This window comes from Callionymus lyra, chromosome 9 (genome assembly GCF_982586985.1).
Source record: "Callionymus lyra chromosome 9, fCalLyr1.hap1.1, whole genome shotgun sequence".
Lineage (NCBI taxonomy): Eukaryota > Metazoa > Chordata > Actinopteri > Syngnathiformes > Callionymidae > Callionymus > Callionymus lyra.
In genome coordinates this window covers 10,040,233-10,061,589 of record NC_141826.1, presented here as the reverse complement: position 1 = coordinate 10,061,589, position 21,357 = coordinate 10,040,233, and the positions used below count along the sequence as shown (strand labels likewise).

At 42.8% G+C, this 21,357-nt stretch overlaps 1 protein-coding gene across 3 annotated transcripts in view; it reads right to left on the bottom strand.

Annotated features, from left to right (window-relative positions):
• Positions 1-21,357, bottom strand: part of LOC148071777 (transcription factor COE1-like) — a 67,843-nt gene that overhangs the window by 30,263 nt on the left and 16,223 nt on the right. For all 3 annotated transcript variants that reach the window (XM_087799630.1, XM_087799631.1, XM_087799632.1), the window contains exons 7-8: positions 2,141-2,222; positions 1,815-1,956 (exon numbers count right to left, since the gene is read on the bottom strand). In XM_087799630.1, the coding sequence (XP_087655756.1) occupies positions 1,815-1,956; positions 2,141-2,222 (224 nt within the window). The remainder of the gene's footprint in view (positions 1-1,814; positions 1,957-2,140; positions 2,223-21,357) is intronic.

Genomic DNA, 21,357 nt, shown 5'->3' with positions numbered 1-21,357 from the left:
TATACTTTGGGGTGTTCCTCCATGCCATCTGTTCAACCCGGTGTAGCGCTCATCTATTACAGCCACAATTGGGCCCCCCAAAACTTGTATGTCATGCTCGGGAAAAACTCCTCGTTCAGAGACGAGAGAGAAAACACAGAAAAAGAGAGCACAGTGTCTTCTCTCTTGTCTTTGTAACATCAAGCACTGTCTGTAGCCCTCCTATCTCGCCGCCTGTTCACTTCCTTCACTGTTCTTCCTCTTTCCAACCCCCATTATCAGGAGAATAGAAAATCAGAGAGGAGGAAATTCCCAAACAAATCTCTCTGACATAGGGAACATCTGCCAACGTGCTGCCTTCAATCTCTGTCTCTACAACAGACTTGTAGCTCTCCAAGATTTATTTTCATGGACTTGGGTCTCATCTTTCTCCAGTTCATGGTCTTTGTAATTTCCGACATAGTGGCCCAGAAGAAATCAGTCCAGTTTTAAAAACATGTTAAGGTCTTATAGCCCCTCCTTGCGCTCTATATAAACATTTCCTAAACTGTTTCCACATTCTTACACAGTTTATATTACTTGTTTTATATTTCTACAAGTAAATAAACAATGGACAAGGTTTAAATTAACAACATTAGTCTGACAAAATGTTTTTTAACTTGCAATCTCAATACTGTATGAGGTGCCATTCCTCTTTACAACCCTTTCAGTAAAGGTGACCTAAACAGCTCCAATAATGCTTTGCCGCCCAGCCAACGGATAATGGCTGTCGATCACTTTGGACATAGAAATATAGACGTAGAATTTCACTCAGTATCGTAGCGACCAAGCAGACATCACTGTGTACACAGTGTGTAGAGAGGCATCATATGGAGTTCCTTGTTTAGTTAGCACCATAGGTAATTTGTGTTTTTGTGATAATGTTAAAAGTTTACCTACTGTTCAAATAATTCAAAGGAAAAGACCCATTCCTGACCACTGTGTGCTACAATATAAATGCATAAATATGAAGTACTGTGTGCAAAAAAATAAATAGTTAAACAGTAAGACCCGCAATATGGTGAGGGACCACTGAATTTTGGACTCGCTCTTGGTCTCCTACGAAAAGTCTTGACTTGGTCTTGTTCTTATCTTGATCTGGACTCTTTAAATGTACAAAATCTATAGAGAGTCCAGTCTCCGGACCATCGTCCACCAATAGCTATTAGGAGACTGAAGCATAACATCGGGTCTTAATAGCATCTACTGTAGGCCATCATGCAAATCCGGTCTTAGTTTTTTTTAGTCATTATCGTCCCTGCGGTTGACTTTCCTCATAGAGAGAAAAAAAATATGTTTCTCTTATTCTATGTCTGGGAAATCGAAATGAGAAAATAACTGGATTAGGGACTTGGGAATCAGTGCTGGCTCCTAAATCATGTGCACATGTCATTATGAAGTATTAAAGGTTTGGGTCTGACTGTGGGTGTGTGTGTCTGCACAGGGGGGCTTTTTGTGTCTGTGTATGGGTGTGTTTGAAAACCTGAGGGATGGGGAGTGATGGAGGGCTCCAGGATAAAAGCAGGTCTCCGAGGAAATAAAGCCAGTGTTGGCTTTAAGCAGAACAGACCTCATAAGACACGTAGTGCTTATGTGAGGCTGGGTAGAAGGCCCAGAGGCAGAGACCTGAGGGGAGCAAGCCATGAGGGGGAGCTCAGTACTCTCTAGCTACCGCTCTCTCCTCTCTCAGAGTTAGAAACACTACAAGAGGAAAGTGAGAGCTCTGGGAAGAGAAGGCATGATAAAAAGAGCAGAGCGGCATGGAAGAGAGTGGGGTTAATAAAGGGGATCATTACCATGTTCCAGGTAGGACTGAGTGCCTTCCGAAGGGTCCAGTCTTCGCGCCCGGCGACCGTGTTTGGAGTTGTTGTGAACGAACATGTTGTCGGAAACTGCCAAGACATGACCCTCGACACTGACTGTCGTTGACACAACCACCTAAAGAAAGAAGGGAATATTAGATAAATTCACCATAACACAAAAATCAACGACTCCCAATTAATCATGAATCCTTCTTTGATAGATTCTGACACTACTTTATACTCTATAATAACTACATTGAACAAAGAGAGCCACTGAACAAACTTAATTGTGCAAAACATCCTGTTGTGCCCTCCAGTACCTGAAAACGCCTCATGTCTCGGGGGTTCCCCGCATTCTTCAGACAGTTCTGGTTGCACTTCAGGAAGAACTTGAGGAAGAACCTGAACAACAAGGAGAGAGCAAAACAAAACATGAGGTTAAGATCCACTGAAACAGTTTTCAAGTCAGCTGACATTAGGGGGTTAAAAAATGATACAACAAATGCAAAAAATCAAATAGTTTTATTTCAATTATTACTGCATTATTCAGTGTAGTAAAATACATCAAGTCAATTTTGAAATGATCACTGAAATGATTTACAACATAAAAGGCTACAAATAACACTATTTAATTTTTTTTGCCATTGTAAGATTAATAAAACACAAACTGAAAAATAGTTCGATTTCAAAACCGAAATACAAGATATAATATACCAAGAGCAAGTTATGAAACAACTTGTTTTGTGTAACCAGAAAGAAATATTCATTTTTTTAGTCATAGTATCTTGTTTCGATGCATAATACTTGTGGCCCATGTGTGACCTTGTGACTTTAGATCAATTATTTAAATTAACACTTTGGAATTTCAGGTGGAATGCTGACAATTGTTTTTCTTGTAGATTTATTTTTTGTCTCCCTAGTTTATTCCCTAAGCCCTGATTAAAGTATGTAATTTTGGCTTTAAACGCAATTTGTTTGAAATCTGCTCCTGTCATCGGATTAATGAAAACAACTGACATCCAAGGAAAGGCTCCTATGTCATTGAAAGCATCATCGGGACTCCTTCAATAAAACATGGCGTCGGAATAAAGCAAATAAAACAGCGGTGGCAGACATGCAGACTTGATACCACACTCATCCATCACTTTTTTATGACAAAAGGCAGTTTTCTGTGTAAAAACTGCTCCGGGATATTGAGTAAGATGCTACCTTGTATATCCATCTTGGCGCTGCCGTCACAGTTCGCCATAAACTCAGTGGGGCAGACGCAACCCCCTACCTACACCCCCCCTCGGTAGGGCTGCAAAAGTCCTGTAGTAGCTACTATGCAGTTCAATGTTGCTGTTCCTGCCTCTCTCAATCTCAGTGTGAGCGACCACATCAACAGCACCTGCCATGCATTATTAATAGGCTGAGATGGCAAGTATGGCTACCCACATCAATACTTAATGAAGGGGGGATGGAGGGGGGGGCCGGAGTAGTAAAAAGGAGGGGGGGGTGTCTACGTGTGGGGGTGCACCGGAGGCCTGCAAAGCAGAAAAAGGGGATGCCTCACGATTTAGTCCAAAGATCCCACCCCGAGGCTTGAACTTATTTCATGAACTGCAACTACAGTAAATCTCTCATGTCACCTCCGCCCGCAGTCTGTCTTCCCGACTGTATCAAATGAACAGCGCAAATAAACAACTCTATGTACATATTAACAGGAATCCTCAAAAGAGGGAGTGAGGGAAAAAAAACACAACACATTTCCGAGCCCTCTTCTCCGCCTCCTCCTTTTTGAGAGAGCTCAAAGAAGTGCTGACAGCCGAAAGTGCTTACAATACAGATCTCCAGGAGCACGAGAGAGAATCACTCCTTTGCTCAGCTTTTCTTTCATATGTCTTATTTTCTCCTCTCTGTTCATTTGTTATGGCTAGTGTTCCTGCACTGGGCGGCTTGTTTTGGGGGCGGCCGACCGCCTCTCGTATAATAATGCACAACGAACTCATCACAGGGAGAAAGAAAAAAAGGCACGAGAGGAGTTACTGTATGTCGGGCAATAAGATGAGTAGGCAGATGCTTCAAGGATAAAAACAAAAACCAAAGATGATGTATGGTCGGAGCAGGGGTCTGCTGGATTCAAAATCAAAATCTAAGGATTATAAGCATCAGATGTAACAAGACAATCTTAAATGCATGACAGATGTCGACGCTCTTTGTCAGGAAAATCCTTTTTTTTCTTCTTTTTCTACGATCTGAACAACAAACTGTCTTTAAAGCCTAGATTTACTTCCTCTGAGCTTAAGCCGGGCAAACTCAAAATGGTGAAAGAAAGGTGGAAGGACAGACAGAAATGTGAGCCAGTTTGTGAAATCCAAAAGGAGAGGCAGACCACCCTCCTGTATATTTTAGAAGCTGTGGGCCAACATGTCAATAATTCATGAAGCTCTGAGATGGAGTTTTTTTTTTTCCCCTTCTTTTTACACCTCTGGTCGGACCCCACATGCTGAAGGTCTTCTATCTTTCTTATCTCCTCGAGGTCAAGGAGCAGCCTCGCAGACTGCTGCGGATAACATCCACTTGGTCCGATACACCCCACCTTTTCCCGCTGCTACTCCTGTTTAATTCATCAACTGGATTCATTCCCCAAATGTCTTTTTCCCTCCGCAGAGGTATTTATGATGGAGCGGTGACAGGTAAGCGAAAAGGGGAGAGTTGAGCTCGCTGAGGTCGGGTTAGACCAAATCTGTGGGTAAAGTATTGACAAAAAAAAAAAAAAAGAGTAGCGGTGGGAGTGAATGGGAGCATCATCTTGTGGGCCGATGTCACCGAGTCCCCTCAGCCTCCTCCATGCATGGATCATCTGATTCATTATTTACATGAGTTAAGGTGTCTGGAGTCAGTCGCACGGAAACATTACAAAACTGCCGCATGTTGATTTCACTGCGCTCTAGCTCACATCCCGGGAGCCAGGGGACCTGGATCACCCCGGCACACATTTTTATGGATCAACAGTGGGTCTGTTTGTGTGGTGGGGATTAATGTATAATCTGATTGACAGCTGACCAGGAAATATGGACAGATTCCTGCTGACAAGATTGCTGCTCAAACTTAAATAGCAGGAGAAAAGCAACCCCCAATTCTCCTTATCAGTTGCTTATAAACCAGCTTTATATAAGAAAACTAAAAATGAGACCAAGTGTGTCTCAGGGACCACATTAGCCTGTATTTCTGTGGCCCTTATGATGTCAGCCTAAAACAGATTATATTTCCGACAGCTGATTTATTTTTTTAAACCTTTTAATTACTTGTTGTTGTTTAAAAAAAAAAAAAAAAAAAAACCTGCATTGAAATCATTTTTGCTTTTTTATTGCCATTTTTGTGCCACATCCCTCAGAAGAAAAACTGTATTTGGACTAAATTAAGATTAAATACTGGGAATTTATGGCAATTGCATTGTTTTTTATTTATAGTTTCCTTGAGAATTTCTCCCTTCAAATATTAAAGCTTCTATATTCCTTCTTTCTTTTGGCTTGATGGCCCCCATTATAAAGCCCACCCCTCGTCTAGAACATTAGGAGATACCCGACTATTTTTTAAGTATATTCCACAGAATGCTATAGTTTCCTCAGTTACATAAGGCTGGTAAGCTGATTGATATACAATTGCACTTTAATAGATCAATAAAAGCCTTAGAAAGCAGCTTATTTGGCGTAAAATGAAGGAGCGCCTGGACCACTTGACTCTTCCGGTGATGCTGCCCTATTTAAAAGATTAAAAAGCCTTACATGTCTCAAAACATACACTTTCTCCGCAACAGACTTTTGGCTCCCGCTGCTTATGCACATCTTGTTTGATTTTTAGGCACTCGCTGGTTTCAAGCTGTTTTACTGTGCAGACTCCACAGCAAGAAATATTACGGCTGCAAATTGCTCCAGCGACTGGATTAAATGAAATAAAACCATTTTGCGCTCACATAATTACCCCCAAACACAGGATTGGCTCGTGGAAGTGAATTTGTGTAAATAACTGCTCGGTCTCTTAAAGCCTCATGGCATTAATTTTTAACGGTAGAAAAAAAGTGAAGAAAAAAAAACAAAACATCCACAGCATTCGTGATTTAACGATCTCATACTTTCATCATATCATAACCAGCATTATTTGTCACTTTGGAGCAATTAAACACAAAATACCCCTCTGTCCACAAAGAACAAAACAAGGAAAGCAATTATAACACAACTTTTAAGTAATCCCTAAAGCATCTAAATATTATTAGAGCGGTGATAAAGACTGTCTACGTGATTAGTTCTCAGCAAGAATGCCTCCGAGGGACAATACTTTTATATTTTCTAATAATTCTCCGACACCGCTCGCAAACGATGTAAAGACTTGTTTTGCTTTGTCAATGTAGATCACTTCAACTCCTTTTTTAAAGTAAACTTGCTGCTCGACTTGTTTTTTTTAAGGTAGTTTGTCAATTTCTCTTTCAGGGATTCTGGTCTTTCATGACAGTAAAGAACTCCAATAGGTCCCATCCTTCACTGTTGCAGCTGAAATTCCTGCCAGACGTGTAGAAAATCCCACCTCGCCTATATGTTCTCCCTCAAAAACTAGCAATCATATGCATGAAGTTAGAGTGGTTCATTGATTAAATTGGGTTCATTGAGTGACATGGTACCAATGCCAAACTCAAGGACCACGGGTCAATTCCAACTCGCTTCTAAAGTAATTTTATTCGGCCCCCACAAGTCTTGAATACTTCCAATACTAATTGAAGGTGCACTAAAAACTAGACCACCACCTACTGGTGTGTCTCTTGTGCTGTGAGTCACAGTCTGTGGTGAACCACAGAGATTAGTGCCCAACAATGGAAAGGGGGGACTGATAATTACATTTTGGCTAAACTCTTCCTCTCTTGTTAAACGATTCACAGTTATACATTATAAAGTTTCTCAGTCACATGACACTGACCCCTGATGTAAATAAAGAGTTCTGTTATCGAGTTAAAACTGGACACGATCACCATCACAAAGCACTTTAAAACCAGCTCAACAAATCCTAAATGTAACATTTAAGGAAAACAGTGGGATAATTACTTCTCCATACTACTTGGATCCTATTATCATAATTTCCTTTTAGCAATTATCCTCATCAGACCATGTGTCCTTACATTTTACATCACATTTACTCCTCCAAGAAACATCTTAAGATATTTCTATTCGTGCAGGCTTTTCCTTGATTTTCTGAAACTCCTGTGTTGTTCTCGGTGTTATCTTGACCTTAAAAGTATATATTTTATTGAGTATTGTTTTGATTGTTCATACGCTTTGTGACCCTGGTCTGGAAAAGTGCTCTACAAATATAAATGACTTACTTTCTTACTTACATTTTACTTTTATTTTAATTTTTGTTAAACTTGTAGCAAACATCGACAGTACCTTCCTTTGAAAGAACGAAGGCGATAATGTCAGCAAAAGACTTCTACAGCAGCTACCAATTAAAAGGTTTAATCAACTAAAAACTAAAAAAAACAGTCAATAAGGTTTGTGATTTTATTAAATACTGATTCACAGTACCATCAGTAATGAAGATAAGAATAGTGGACTGTTTTGTAATAACTACTTTATTTACCAAGTTGAGTTAGTTTGACCCGTCTTACGCCAAATAGGTTACACACTTAACTAAAGCATAAACATTTTATCCAAAACATCTTCACCTCTACACAACCTCCAGCCCAGCTATACCTCTATTGGACGTCAACATCCTATAGTTCTTACAAGGCTCATGAACCGATAAGCTGTTTCTACTGGTGACTAATCATTTTGCCAAACAACAAAATTGAAGCAATATAAAATATGATGTGGTAAAATGCTGCAAAACAATTGTTGTTGTAACCATGTACAATCTGTGTGCATATGATCAACTCAGTGTTGACTTTATCCTCCGCTTTCAACTGATGATGATAGAAAAGGTGTTTAGGAATGAATGTTAAAAAAAGAAAAAGTTTAATTCCTATTTTTTTTTCACTCCCGACTCCTTGGCTGCACGTCTCGGCTCCGCTCGCATCCTTCCTCGCCTCAATCTCTTCATTGTGTTGTAGCTACACTGTAAAACTGTCTGTGGGTGAGGCTATAACTCAACCATCTCCTCTCCCCCCCGCTCCCCATCCATTTCTGCCGAACAGATCATCTCCAGAAGAAAAGCACTGTGTCTGGCTCCTAATATGCTTCATGAGGTGTGTAATTCACTGTGCTCCAGAGGGGAGCCATTTGTCTCGGGGGTTAACTAAGTGACACAACAGCACTTCCCCACGCCTGTTACCACCACAGGACATGTTGAACTAATCTAGGCAGGTACGGCAGTGGAGGATCCTGCTCTTCAGCAATTAAGGACGGTTAGGAAATCAATTCTGATGAAGTCGGGCTCAAATGAAGTGTAAATATGTGTTTCGCAAATATAATGCAGCGGGAGGAAAATAAACAGAAGGCAATGCAAAGCTCTTCGGAGATTCATACTCGCTTGTCTCCTCTTTTGTGTATTTTTCTTTCCCTCCTCTTGTTACAGACTTTCTCCGCTCTGCCATTCCTTCCTTCGCTCCTTCCGCTATGCATCACTGACACTTCAACCATGAGCCTGACTGGCTTGTTTTCTCGGTGACCTGCCTCCCCTGCCTGCAGTATATGTTTAAGCCTGGAAGCGTGCACGCACACACACACACGTATGCGCACACGCACACTAATTTAGGGAGATTTATGAGCAGGGCCCTGCACCAGGAGCCGCGCCGGCTGACCCCAGGGGCGCAGGGGGGCACTGGAAGTCGAGGGGGGGGGGAGGCTGGCTCCTCGACGGAGGGGCACATTAATAATCTAGAACCAGGTCTGTCTCGTGGCCCTCGGACACCAGTCGGAACCAGACCGAGGTGGCCCAGTTTGCGTGAGTAGCTGCCACTATCGAGCCGGGGAACGGAGGGATAAAATGATAGATGAGATGGACGCGGGAGTCCGACTCGCTCGGCAACATTTCGGTAGAGTGCTACTTCTCAAAGTGCGCACCTCTATATTGCCCTTATGTCTATCTTAAGTGTCATGATTTATTCAAACAGAACATCTCACTGTGTTGCAAAATTCATCCCCGAAGCTCGGTCGGAAGCGTCGTCCCATCCTTCCCCGCTCCATGTATCAGCCTGATGTGTGTGCATGTCATGTCGGCTGAATTTGCCCCCATCGTTAAATATTTCTCAGAACAAATGGACCCTGGAGGAGAGAGATGGTGGGTCAGGGGAGAGATCCTTGCTGTGTTGTGTCGCCGCTCGGGGAGAAGCATCACTTGGGAGAGATGGTTTCTTCGCTTCCCCCTGCCTAGTCCCCACAGCTTGGGGGACAGAAGTCCCAGAGACACTTAACCAATTGTGTTTCATCCATTTCCCCCGAAAAGGGATCATTCAAAATTCAACCGAGGAACTGTGCTTGCGAGCGTTGAGAGACAGGCGATGAGATCTCTGTCACTTACGAGTGCTCGGTTTAACAACTTGTAGCCTGATGACATTGGTACCTGTAGCACGACTTTACACGGGATAAAAAGGAAACCGTCCTAAATAAAGCTCTGGAGTCGGTGCCAGTGAGTGTGCATCAAAGCCGCGACGAATAAGAGGCTGTCCGGGTGATAGACAAGCTTGGCAGGCAATGTTGATTGAAACACTTCCTCTGTCGGCCCCGGACCATTAATCTGATGGAGACAGAGACCCGGGGAGGGAAAGCTCCAGGCCTCCCCGATCACAGGAGTAATGAAGGGTCCTGGTCCTTCTCACCTCCGAGCCGTCCTGCCCATGCTGGGACGCTTGGCTACCCTGTCCAAACCAAACTCTGCCCTCGTGGGACTGACCAGTGAATAATGGCCCTGTCATCAGCCGTGCTAGACGGCACCACAGAGCCAAAGGGGGTGTGTGACCCTGTGTGTGTGTGTGTGTGTGTGTGTGTGTGTATGTGTGTGACCGCAAGGCTTCACGGCTATCCGTGTGCCTCCCTGTGCAGCCATTTACACTAATGTTCTCCTCTGTAGCTCAGTTAAAGACTGATGTATTCATATTGAATAGTGTTGATTTAAGCACACATTCAACTTAATGCATAATGCATCAACTATATATAGCTTGATAAAGAGCATTATGTCAAGCAGGGACCGGCTCCATACATTGTGGCGATAAATGTGCTGCTCTCGCCAAAGTTCCTTCTTTTTTTGTTCCATTTAAGCACCGTATTAAATCATAACTACGACTCTGACTGTACGCCGGCTCAAGGTTATGTTTCTAAATGCAGCGGGATCAGAAATCAGAAACTTAATTAGTGTGCCGTGTTTGTTCTCGGGTGAAAAGTTGCTCACTGCAATGGGTCTTAGGGGAGGAATCTGGGAACATGGAGTGGGAGAGAAAATATGAGGGGGGGGGAGTGTGTGCGACAGCAGGGAAAGACGGACTGATACTGAACAGAGACGTATGGCTTTTCCACAGCGAGTGTGTGTGTTTGTTTAAGTGTGTTTTTGGCCTTGCATCCCTCTGTGTTTATCAAACATATTACAGCTCCTTCTAGATTCTCACCTGCACTCCCCCAGCCGGCTACATATGGCCCACCAATCACAAAATAAGGAATCATGCATACATTTGCATGGCTAATGTCCTCCCCTCTCCATTTAATATGCAAATTTCCTGAAACATTACGGAATACCGTCTGTTCTAAATGAATAAATTTGAATCGCAATTAGAATAATCCTTTATAATTAATGAAAACTGTCAATTTTGGTTCATAAGTAATTTGATTAAAGTGGTGATGGGACACTTATGAAGTTCATCAGGCTGCCGCGGAGAGTGAAAGATATTTGTGCGCCAGCATGCCAACACGCATACACACATGGACTCACAAAAGCGCACTGACAACCAACAGCAGGACTTGAAGATGTTTAGTTGATTAGAATGATTAATAAAGTGTTGTCACACGCTCCACACCTTTTGTTGTTTTTTTTTTTTTTTACATTTTTACTCAGTAAAAACATGACTTTTATTGCTGCGGCTGAACAACCGATCAATCAGAGCGCTGTCACCTGACAGGGCGGGAAAAGTGAAGGAGTGATTGAAAAGGTTTCCTGGCCTTGTGCTGCTGTGTCAGTGGCCTGTCTGTCCAGAGGAGACACTGATGGACTGTCGAGCAGAGACGGCCCCACACACCAGCGCCAAGTCATTACAGCAGGGTTGAAACACTTCAGATGCCTTTTTCAGGGAAATGGGTTTGAACGTGTGCTTTGCTTTGTTTGACTAATGTACAAAGTTACATTTGTCACCGGAGACGAGATGCTCCAGAGACAAAGTAGTCTGTGAGAGTATAGAAATGTCTTTAAACTTCATGACCGACTCCACTTCTACAGACTTTGAATGGACTTTAACACTTTCCGTTAGACTTTTTTCTGCAGCTACAATCTAAGATTCAAACAAATGTTCTCACTTCTGGTCAGCAACAATTAAAGACAAATACTAAATATGTAATATTTAGCAAAAGATTTGCCAATACAACTACAATATCAACAGCAAACCTGTATTCTCTGTTAACCAATGTACTAGTAGTTTTTTGGCAAAGGTTGTGTTTTACTGTAAGCTGAAGAGCGCAAGTTTGGATAATGTAACATCGCCCCATCAAAAAAAGTAAGGTTTATATACGAGAAAGAGAATATTTAATGATTAATGGACTGAAAAATATCTACAATAAGCAAAGCTTTGCATTCCCTCACGCCTCTTGAGTCACAATGTCCATACTGTCAAAGCCTTGATTTTCTGAAACTCATCTGTTGTTCTCGGTGTCATCTTGACCTTTTAAGTATATATTTTATCGGGTATTGTTTTGATTGTTTAAGCGCTTTGTGACCCTGGTCTGGAAAAGCACTCTACAAATATAAATTACTTACTTATTTACTTACTGTCAACGAGGAGTATAACGTGAGGAGATACTGTTTCTTACTTCATATCATTGATAACAATGAGTTACAATTTGAATCTCTTTCCCTAACAATCAACAAGAAATAGTAGTAGAGGGACACCCTTCCAAAAAATCTGTCCCTCAGGAAATTTGAGTTTAATAGCCTTGGTTTGGATGATACTTAAATGGATTTAGCTCCACAAAAGAGCTGATGCAAACACACTTTCATTGTCTAGCGCCAACAGTTGCCGCTCACGTCTCCGCAGCAGCTCTATAAAAGCACACTATCGAGAGCAAACTGTTGAAGAAAAGGTCGCCTGGCGCGTAAATGTTCATCAACAATCTCTACCATTAACTCTCTCATGCTGGGCCACGTCGCTGCTGAAGCGCATAATGGTGTCACTTAAATTAGGGTTGCTCGACTGTGAGAAATAGCTGCTCTGTGTATCCCCTCCCATGTATGTATGTAACTGAGCGTGCCTGGCGTCTACTTGAATATGAATATGTGAGTGTGTTTTGCATGGCTTCAACCCAATAATAATGGTCTAGATAGTATAGAGCCTCGCACACTAATTAGCCAAATCACTGAGAAAATAGCAGCCTGCTAATTAATGGGTATTATGGCATTTCAGAAGTCACCGCTCTAATTGGGAGAGAACCGAGCCTCGCATTTCCATACTGCGGTATTATCAGCTTTATCCACCCGTCTATCCGTCCCTCCGTCTACCTACTTGGCACGTTCGCTTTTAAGGACATTCTCCCTCATATGCACGGGGAACGTAATTAGGCTGCACAAGCTCCCATTTCTCGTTCATACACGGGCCGTGTCCATATGATATTGCCAAGTTTTTATTTTTAACCAATGAGATTTAGCAGCAAGCGCAGCATCCGCCTGAAGTACAAAGAGTAAAAGGTCAATCCACTAAACATATTTGTAACCTCTGCATCATTACATTGCGTGTTATTACAGAATATCTTTATATTGCTTTGAGGGGGACCTAATGCAATTGAATTGGAGTGTAATATATTGCTTCTGAATAATTCTTTCCACTTGGTATGTAAGTGTGTGCACGTTTGCCTCCAAAACCCCCTTGACGCCCATGCATGTACCCCGTAAATGCATATCCCCCATAGATGCCTCTTAACCCTATCAGACAGAGGGACGATCAAAATAGATTTGCATTCAAATGCCACATGCTCAGTATCAAATATCAAATCAAGCTTGAGTCGCGAAGACAGACAGACAGTCACCTCCTCCGCCGCCCGCCTTTTCTCCTCGCCGGGTCCCAGGGACTCCCATTCTACCCTGGACAAGCTCTATCCAGGAATGACAGGCCATCGCCTGGGCTTGATTGACAGCCTGTTGAGGCCTCACTTTCCACACAACCCTGCTTTTTCTACACCCCCCCCCACCCCACACGCTTTCCTCCGCGCGTGCACTAGTGTCTGCGATCGCCCGTAGGCTAGTGCCCTGCAGGCTGCACAGCACTATACATACAAATCACAGTGTGTCAAGCCCTGTGAAAGGGCCCATTTTGACTTTGTCCTTGTAAAGTCAGGCCCCCCTTGAAGCAAGCTGGAGCTGCATCCTGCCTCTTGACTCGGTCGCTCATTCTTATTCACACACACGGGGTTGAAAAGCATGATGAAACTCAAACACAACCACCGGCACACGCACGCGCACGAACACGGTGAACACGGCAGGATTCAAATGCAGGCGCTAATGGGCAGCACCTCACAGGAGCAGGGTATAAATACATCATCAACAACACACACACACACACACACACAGGCACACAGACAGTCAACAAACACCGTGAAGACCCGAGGCATAATCTCACACACTCAGTCGGTACACCTGGTTAATGTTAAGAGGGCAGTTATAGTCAATTACATTCCCATATAACGCATAAACCTCCACCCTGCCTGTGCCGAAAGAGTAATTGAAAACAGGCGCGGGGGAAAAAGTCAACTTCCCACCCCTGACTTACCCCCATTCAGAATATATGCTGTCTTTACATTCCATATTGTAAAGTAGTGGGGGGTATTGCACCAGGTCAGAAGGGGATGGGCTGCCATTTGGACATAAGGCAGTCAAAAAGAGCAGGCGAATATGGAGTCATATGAGCCTCTATTGGAGGGAGACAAAGGGAAAATGGTTTAGTAAAAAGCTTTGTCTCCCAAGTAAGGTCCAGGGAGGAGATGGCGGGCGATGGGACGAGGGGGCGGCGGACTTCTCGATGGGGCATCTTGTGGTTCTGAAGGGGGCAACGGTTGTAAGTAGGAGCTGAAGACTGACAGGTGACATTACCCTGCGTCATGGCTGGTGGGACAGAGGGACAGAGGGCGCGATGGTTATCCATGCAGAGAAATGTCAGCGTCCAGACACCGCTGTGACACGCACACACATGCATACAAGAGAACGACGGCACACAAAGATCCAGGACAAAGGCGTACCAAGTCTTTGAGAGTGGGGAAATAAAAAATAAAAAAAAAGCCCAGATACTGTGGGGAGCGACGAAGAGATTACATCTCTACCATTTTTTTTGTGAAATTTGTGAAAGGAAATGAGCATAAAAAGGTAAAGTTGAATAAAAGGCAGCGACTATCAACAAGCACACATTCATTCCTGGCTGCCATTCACCGCCTTCTTCTTCAAAAGTTACATCTACTTTCTCCCTTTATGTTTGACCATCTGTTTGCCAGGGTTTTCATTAAAACCTTCCCGGATTTTGGCAAAGATTATAAAGTGTCCATATTGCTGCTCATTCGACCCCATTGATTTAGTGTTTGGTTAAATATTCACGACTGTGGATGCAATTAACATGCTGTTAATGAATAATTGATCGCATCTTAAGCGGCCATAAAACTCATGCATATTAATTATTGAAACAGGAAATATGAAAAAAACAACCTTCCTTGTTTTGCCTCAATCAGCCTTCTTTCATTTTGTTCCTCTAGTCAGGAAGGCATGTTGAGAGTATGCAAGAGGGAAAAGTGTTTGCGAGTGTGTGTGCGCACAATTGTGTGCGGATGGAAGTAAGGCAGGCACAAAGGGCTATGAACACTATGCAAATGCATCCCATAAACTCCACTTTAACGGCTCTTATATGCATTTAAGCGGCCTTTGAGTACATCCATTCAACTTCTACATACATTGCAGTGTGCGAGAGCGATTTTGGTGCAGTTTTGTGGACTCACAGAAGGAAAGAAGGAGTCACGGTTGACAATATTAAACAAAATACAAATCCAAGTACCTAACTGTGGAGTTCTCCCACTTTTTATCCAGTAGTTAATAGTGTTGTCGCTGTACAGTACAATGACGTTTGCTCAATGCAAACATTGAGAATATTTCACTTGACCCTGTGTAAGGATGTCTCGATGATCTTATAGTTTACAAGTAAAGTAAAGAAGACAGAGTACCTGGGTGTCCATTGGAAATCCACAAAATCTAAACTGTGCAGTAAAAAGTTGCTAATAAACACCCAAATATAATAGCATAATTTGTATTCACAGTACTGTACATTTCCGTATACAATCCTCGTAATCTTTTGCGTTGCCCCTGCCATTTGGACAACGTTTTCCCCTGAATTGTTACCTGTAGCTTCATTTTCTGCTAAAGACTGAACAGGAAACTACCGTAGATGTAATTTAAAGAAACATGCAAATGATTTCTACTGAGATTTCCAGAGAGTTTTCAGGCAATAGCCAAATAACACCTATACATGTTTAGGTCTTTGTAGAAATGTAATCAATGTTGGTACTTCTTTTACAACTCACGTCCCAAGACAAACATTCAAAAAACAAGAGTTAAGGATCATAGCTAAGCATACTACAGACTCTATTATGGGCTTACAGTGCTAACCCACCTGGAGATAGTAAGAACATTTATATTGTCAGAAATATACTTAGCAGTCTGGTAGTAAACTTACTCAAGTTTAAGCTTGACATTCTACATCTACTTGTTGGGCCCCTCGACAAGCAACATGAAGCAACATATCTTTGAACCACCCGCTCCAGGAAAACACCAATTCAAATTGTCGCGTGTTGTTTATTTAGCAGACAAAAAGCTCTCAGAGGTGCGTGTGTGTGTGTATATTGTTTGTGATATCCCCTGCATCAAGTCGATGCTGCCTCGCTTACCACTTTGCACAACGTCGGTGCCTCGGAGCTAAAAGTGACAAGCTGTCAATTGCGTTTCAATGGTTGTTTTTTTTTTTTTTTAAAGCCTCTCATCGTCTTTGCACGCCTCTTCCTCTCTGTGATGTCGGTTTGATCAAAGAGGCGGCACTTTGGTAAAAATAGAGAGACACCATGCTGCTTCAGACTGATGAATGGCGGCCAGTCCTTCAGTAAAACATTGTCCCGCTTTTTTTTTTTCTTCCATCTGAATCACTTGAATCTCCAGACAGTTTAGCTCCTTAATAACAACATACAAATCCGGCTTCCACGCGCACGTGGTAGACTTTACTGTCCCCCCAAACTTGCATTCTAGTGTTTACAGAGTAGAGAGCACCGACGAGCAAATGTTCCTGAGGAAGCGGTTGAAGACCACCGACGAGGTGGGGAAACACGATTGAAATACGCTCATCTATGCGTTTCATCTCATCTTTTGAGGGGTTCATCCGATGGTGAGATTTCCTCAAACGCACCTTTGATTTATCGCTATTGGCTGGTGAGGCGAGGGGGAGACGAAAACAAAGTGTGCATAAAGAGAACGGGGAGAAGCAGAAGGTAGGAGTGGGGGGGCGGCGGCGGAAGGTAGATCTCTCTGTGGCTAATTCTCTGGGTGTGGGAAAGCAGAGCACCTAACACAGGTTGGCCTGGTTTCAGTAATGAGTTTGATTCTTCGTGCTGCCTCCCGAGTCTCACTAGGGACCAGGGATGCATAATAACATCCTGCACACACACACACACACAACCTGACTCACACACACTCACACACACACACACACACACACAGGTCTATGGGGAGCTAATTATTCTCACCTGTGTTAATTATCGCTGTAAGCCAATCAGTGGACTCGCTGCTAATTAGGCAGTGTAAGGTCTGATTAGTGTTTTGCAGCGGCTCACTCAAACTGTTATCCACAGCACTGGTGCCCTGAGGCGAGAGAGAGGAGAACAGGTGGATGCTTGTCCTGCCTCCATATATATATGTGTGTGTGTGTAGCCACCCTTCACAATAAATAACTGAAGGACGGTTTTAAGATTTGCAAGAAAGCGAAGCTAATCACTTCTTTTTCTGGGATAAACTTCGGGCGAAAAAACAAATGTCAACGATTCAACGACCCTCTCGGTTAATTGGCTGTGGTTTTGGGTCACTTGTTTTATCTGGACAAACAAGCCCCCGTGCCCTTTCAGTTAATGAGGGCTGATCCGGGATCACTTCTGTCACTAATGGCCGCTTTTGTCAAGATAACCTCGCAGATTGATCTGAGGGAATCATACATGCAACCTGCGTGCTGACCCCCCCGCCCCCCGGAGTCCAAGCGCGAGTGTGGATGCATTGTGTCCAATAATAACTGTATTTATACTATGTAGTGGGGCGAGGAGGGCCTGGGAGGAGGCTTAAAAGGAGAAAGGATAAGGAGAGAATAGAGGAAAAAGAAGGGGGGTGCTGGTGGAGGAAACCTTCCCCTTATGACATGATTGATTTTCTTTCAGAGGCTTGAGCCTGTCACTGCTGAACACTTGGTCCCCAATACACCCGCACACACAAACGCTGTGCCCTGACCTCCACGTGTGCCTGCTGGTCCATATTGGGTCTAATGACACCGGGGCCTCCCACGGATCAATACTAAGCTGTCACTCAGCCGGGCAAGCACACACAAACACACACACACCAAAGCAGACGGACATGCAGATGCGGACGCACACACAGTGGCATGTGCGCTAGGGTACGCGTTTGCACATTTGTGTATCTGCTGGAAGCGATGTTTTCTACAACCTCAGCAGATGCCCTCCGCCCACACACACACAAACACACACACACATCGGACCAAAGGCATATTCTCTCCCTCTCTCTCTCTCTCTCCTCAGCCATTTTCTCACCCTCACGTCGAGAGTCGGCTCTCCTGATGTAATATTGATGAGCGCCGATGGAGGCACTATAAAAAGTGATAGGTCCTTGTGTTGGTAAATTATAAATCGCCATCGATTTTACGTCAATGTCTGCTCACACGCCTCAAAGTAGACACTGGGATTCGGGCCCCTCAGAGATAAGACTTTGATTCTTCTTCGACGTCATTCACCTGCATCGCTTCCTGTCACTTTTCTTTTTCTTTTTTCTTCCTTGGGTCTCCCCCCTTATTCCCTCTCCTTCCTCCTGCTCCTCCTCCTCAACAATCTCAAGCACTCATCCGCCTCTCTCCACACACATCTCAAGTGCCACTTAGAAAACCAGACCGGGGCTTCAGGCCAACTCCTGCTCTCACTGGTCCCAGTGTTTGCGAGTGTGTTTTTCTTTTTAGCGATAACTTGCGAGACTCTGGGTGCTTTCGAGTCAATGTTGCAGCCTCTTGAACAGACTCGTCTTACCTTCTTTTCACTTCCTGCTTCAACTACTATAAACAATTTAAAAGGTGCACAGTTTGAATCCAGGGGCAGACAATTGAATCTATCATGTGAAATTATCATGTGGAATTAATTGCTATGACTGTTGAGGGATATTACAACAGTAAACTAGTTTAAAGTAGTTTCACTGCATACTTTGCATGATATATTAATTTAACTATAAATAATATAAATCATAATGAATATGTGAATATTTTATACTGGCACTATATTTTTTCAAATTGTCATATTTGTACAAAAAAAGTCAGTAAAAAAGTTCTATAGTTTTACGCTGCTGTTAAAAGGGCAGCATAGTTACCACAGTTTTCCAGATCTTTTCTCACCATGTAAAAAAGTTTGACTGTTTTTCCCTAATCAGTTTTTCTAGACATGTTTTTGTCAGTGATTTTCACCCACTCTAAAATTCGGAATACTGTATACAACATTTTTTAGAGGTAGAGGTTTGGAGTTCTATTTGGATTAAGGAAGGTTTTGAATGTATTTTATACACTTGTATTCTTGAAAATAGATTTATTAATATGATCATATGCTGCTTTTTTAAGCCATATGAAATGAGCTGCTTTTGAAAATGTTACCGTTGAATTATATATAGAGATGGATAAAAATTCTATTTTCCATTAACTCAACAAGGCATATTATATACAGGCGGGGTAAAAAAAAACCTGGGTAAACTGTAGAAAGCCGTGTATAAAAACATTTGTTTGTCTCTGTTAAACCACTAATTATAGCCCGGCACGACGCGGGGCAGATGCAGGCTAATTCACCATTAGGCCGTTTGGTGTTTATTAAACTTTTATAATGTGATCACTCTGATAACGGGCGCAATTGTTTCCCTGGGCATGTGTGATTATACGCTTGTACCCCTCTGTCCCCTTTGTAATGGCTCCTGCCGAGAGTGTGTGTCCGCTTGCATGCCTGTGTGTGTGTGTGTGTCTTGGAGCATGTGGAGTAGTGTTTTCCATTTCTCATTAGTGTGGCACAGACTCCTGCTGCAGGGTCAGTGCAGGGGGAGCGAGTGTGTGATTGTGTGTATCTGTTTGAGGGGGAGTGGGGTGGTAATGAGCGCTAGGAACATAATACTACGGCGTCCATTAATGCTCTGAGGCAGTGACATTAGGCATACTTAACTAATAGAGCCAGTCTCTGCAATTACGCGCCGTTATCTCCGCTGCTTTGGACGGGAACCGGCTTTAATAAATGTTTGTAGTAATGTGATAAATGCCAGGTTTGCTCATTTGTAATCCACACTGCGGGACAAGAGGGAAAGCTTGTACGTCTAATTGTTTTCATTCAACAATGTGTTTGACTCCTACTGTAGGAAAATAATCTTCTCGGGCTACAGGTGCACCCGCTGTCTGTGCTGTCGCTCGTAAATGTCTCCATTTCTCTCGCTCTCCTCTCGGCTGAGTTACCGTGTCCTCCTGTCAACCAGTGAGAAAGCGGCCTGTACCCGATGCCGACTGTCACATCTCTGCCTCCTCTCTTCTTCTTCTTCTTCTTCTTCTTATGCTCTCGTCTCTCGCTTTTCATCCATCCCCACATCAGAGCGCGGCCGTGATTGTGTGTGTAAACATCTTGTCATGCCAACACGGGCGTCCTGACAGAGGAGGGGATGTGTTTTATTAGCGGGATGTTTGTAAGTTTGTCTTTGTCTCGCTCCCTCTCAGTGAATAAATCACTGCAGCTACAAGTTAAGCCCAGTTTTACTGTATTCATGCATGCATATTCTGGTAGTGTATATAGGGGTGTGAGAAATGATTGCACGTCATATTTTTTCTCAAGACACATATTTATCATAGTTATTTTATGGTTTATATTTTAATAAAGTGTGTTTAAAAATCTGTTGATTCCACAACATATCAAAGTTGCAAAGTTTCGCAATATATCATGATGTATTGTATCGATGCTGTATCATGATACTTGTATAGATACCATCATTCAAATATATTGTACTGAAAAGCCTGTGTAACATGTGATTAATGTGAAGGTGAATCTGGTCTGTTTAGTCAGTCCAAGTGTCTCTTTTTTCAGATGGCGCCTTACTTTTGAATATAGAACAAGCTTTTGAGCAATTAAAGCGATTTTAAATGTCAAATCTCATTTTTCTTTGATTTATGTTCTTTATCTTTAGACTTAGATTGTATCATCTTGTTCTTTCTCTTTATTTCTCTTTTTTTTCTTGCTCTATTTTGACTTCTTTTTTATGACAAAAAATCTGTATTTGCTGTGGCTAATTGGAAAAAAAAACAATTTCCCGAAGGAGACCTCCTGAGGGATCAATAAAGTTCTACCTTACCTTACCTTACAATTAAGGGTTAACCGTAGCGCTGTCCTCAGAAAACAGCCATAAACTCTCTCGCTACAGAGCTTCAACAACTAATCTCAAACTAGATCAGGTTCGTCAAAAAGTCTACTTTGATTAAACTTCATTTTATTTTTTTTCCTTTATGGATACCATCTAAGCTTTAAGAAAACTTTTCCAAATTAATGAGCGGGTTATTACAAACTGCACCCACAGTTCCGCAGTCAACTGCCTACACCTCACTCATCTTCTAGGTATCAACGGGTGAGAAGGAAAAGTGCAATAAAGGATCAGGGAAAAAAAAAAAAAAAAAGGAGGAATAGTCATCACTAATTGTTTTGCACATGAAGGTGGTGGAGGTCTGAATGTTTGAACTGAATGTCACCTCATGTAAATCACAAACTGCTACATGGAAGAAGCCAATAACTGGGATAATTAGCTCCGCTCTCCTCAGCCTCAGCCACGATCCTCAATGACACACTGTGTTCAAGCACAGGAAGATTCCAACACTTATTAAACCAAAAAATGTGAAAAAGGAAAACCTGCAGTTTTGAGTGGGAGGACCAAAAGAGCGCTGAACAGGGGCAGATATGCATGAGAGGAGAAAGAGATACTTAGATGGAGACAGTGAAGGAGATAAACAGGAGGAACGAGAGAACATTCCTCCCAGCGAGGTCAAGCCTCTCGGTAAACAAACACCGTAAGCGAGCGCAGACACAAA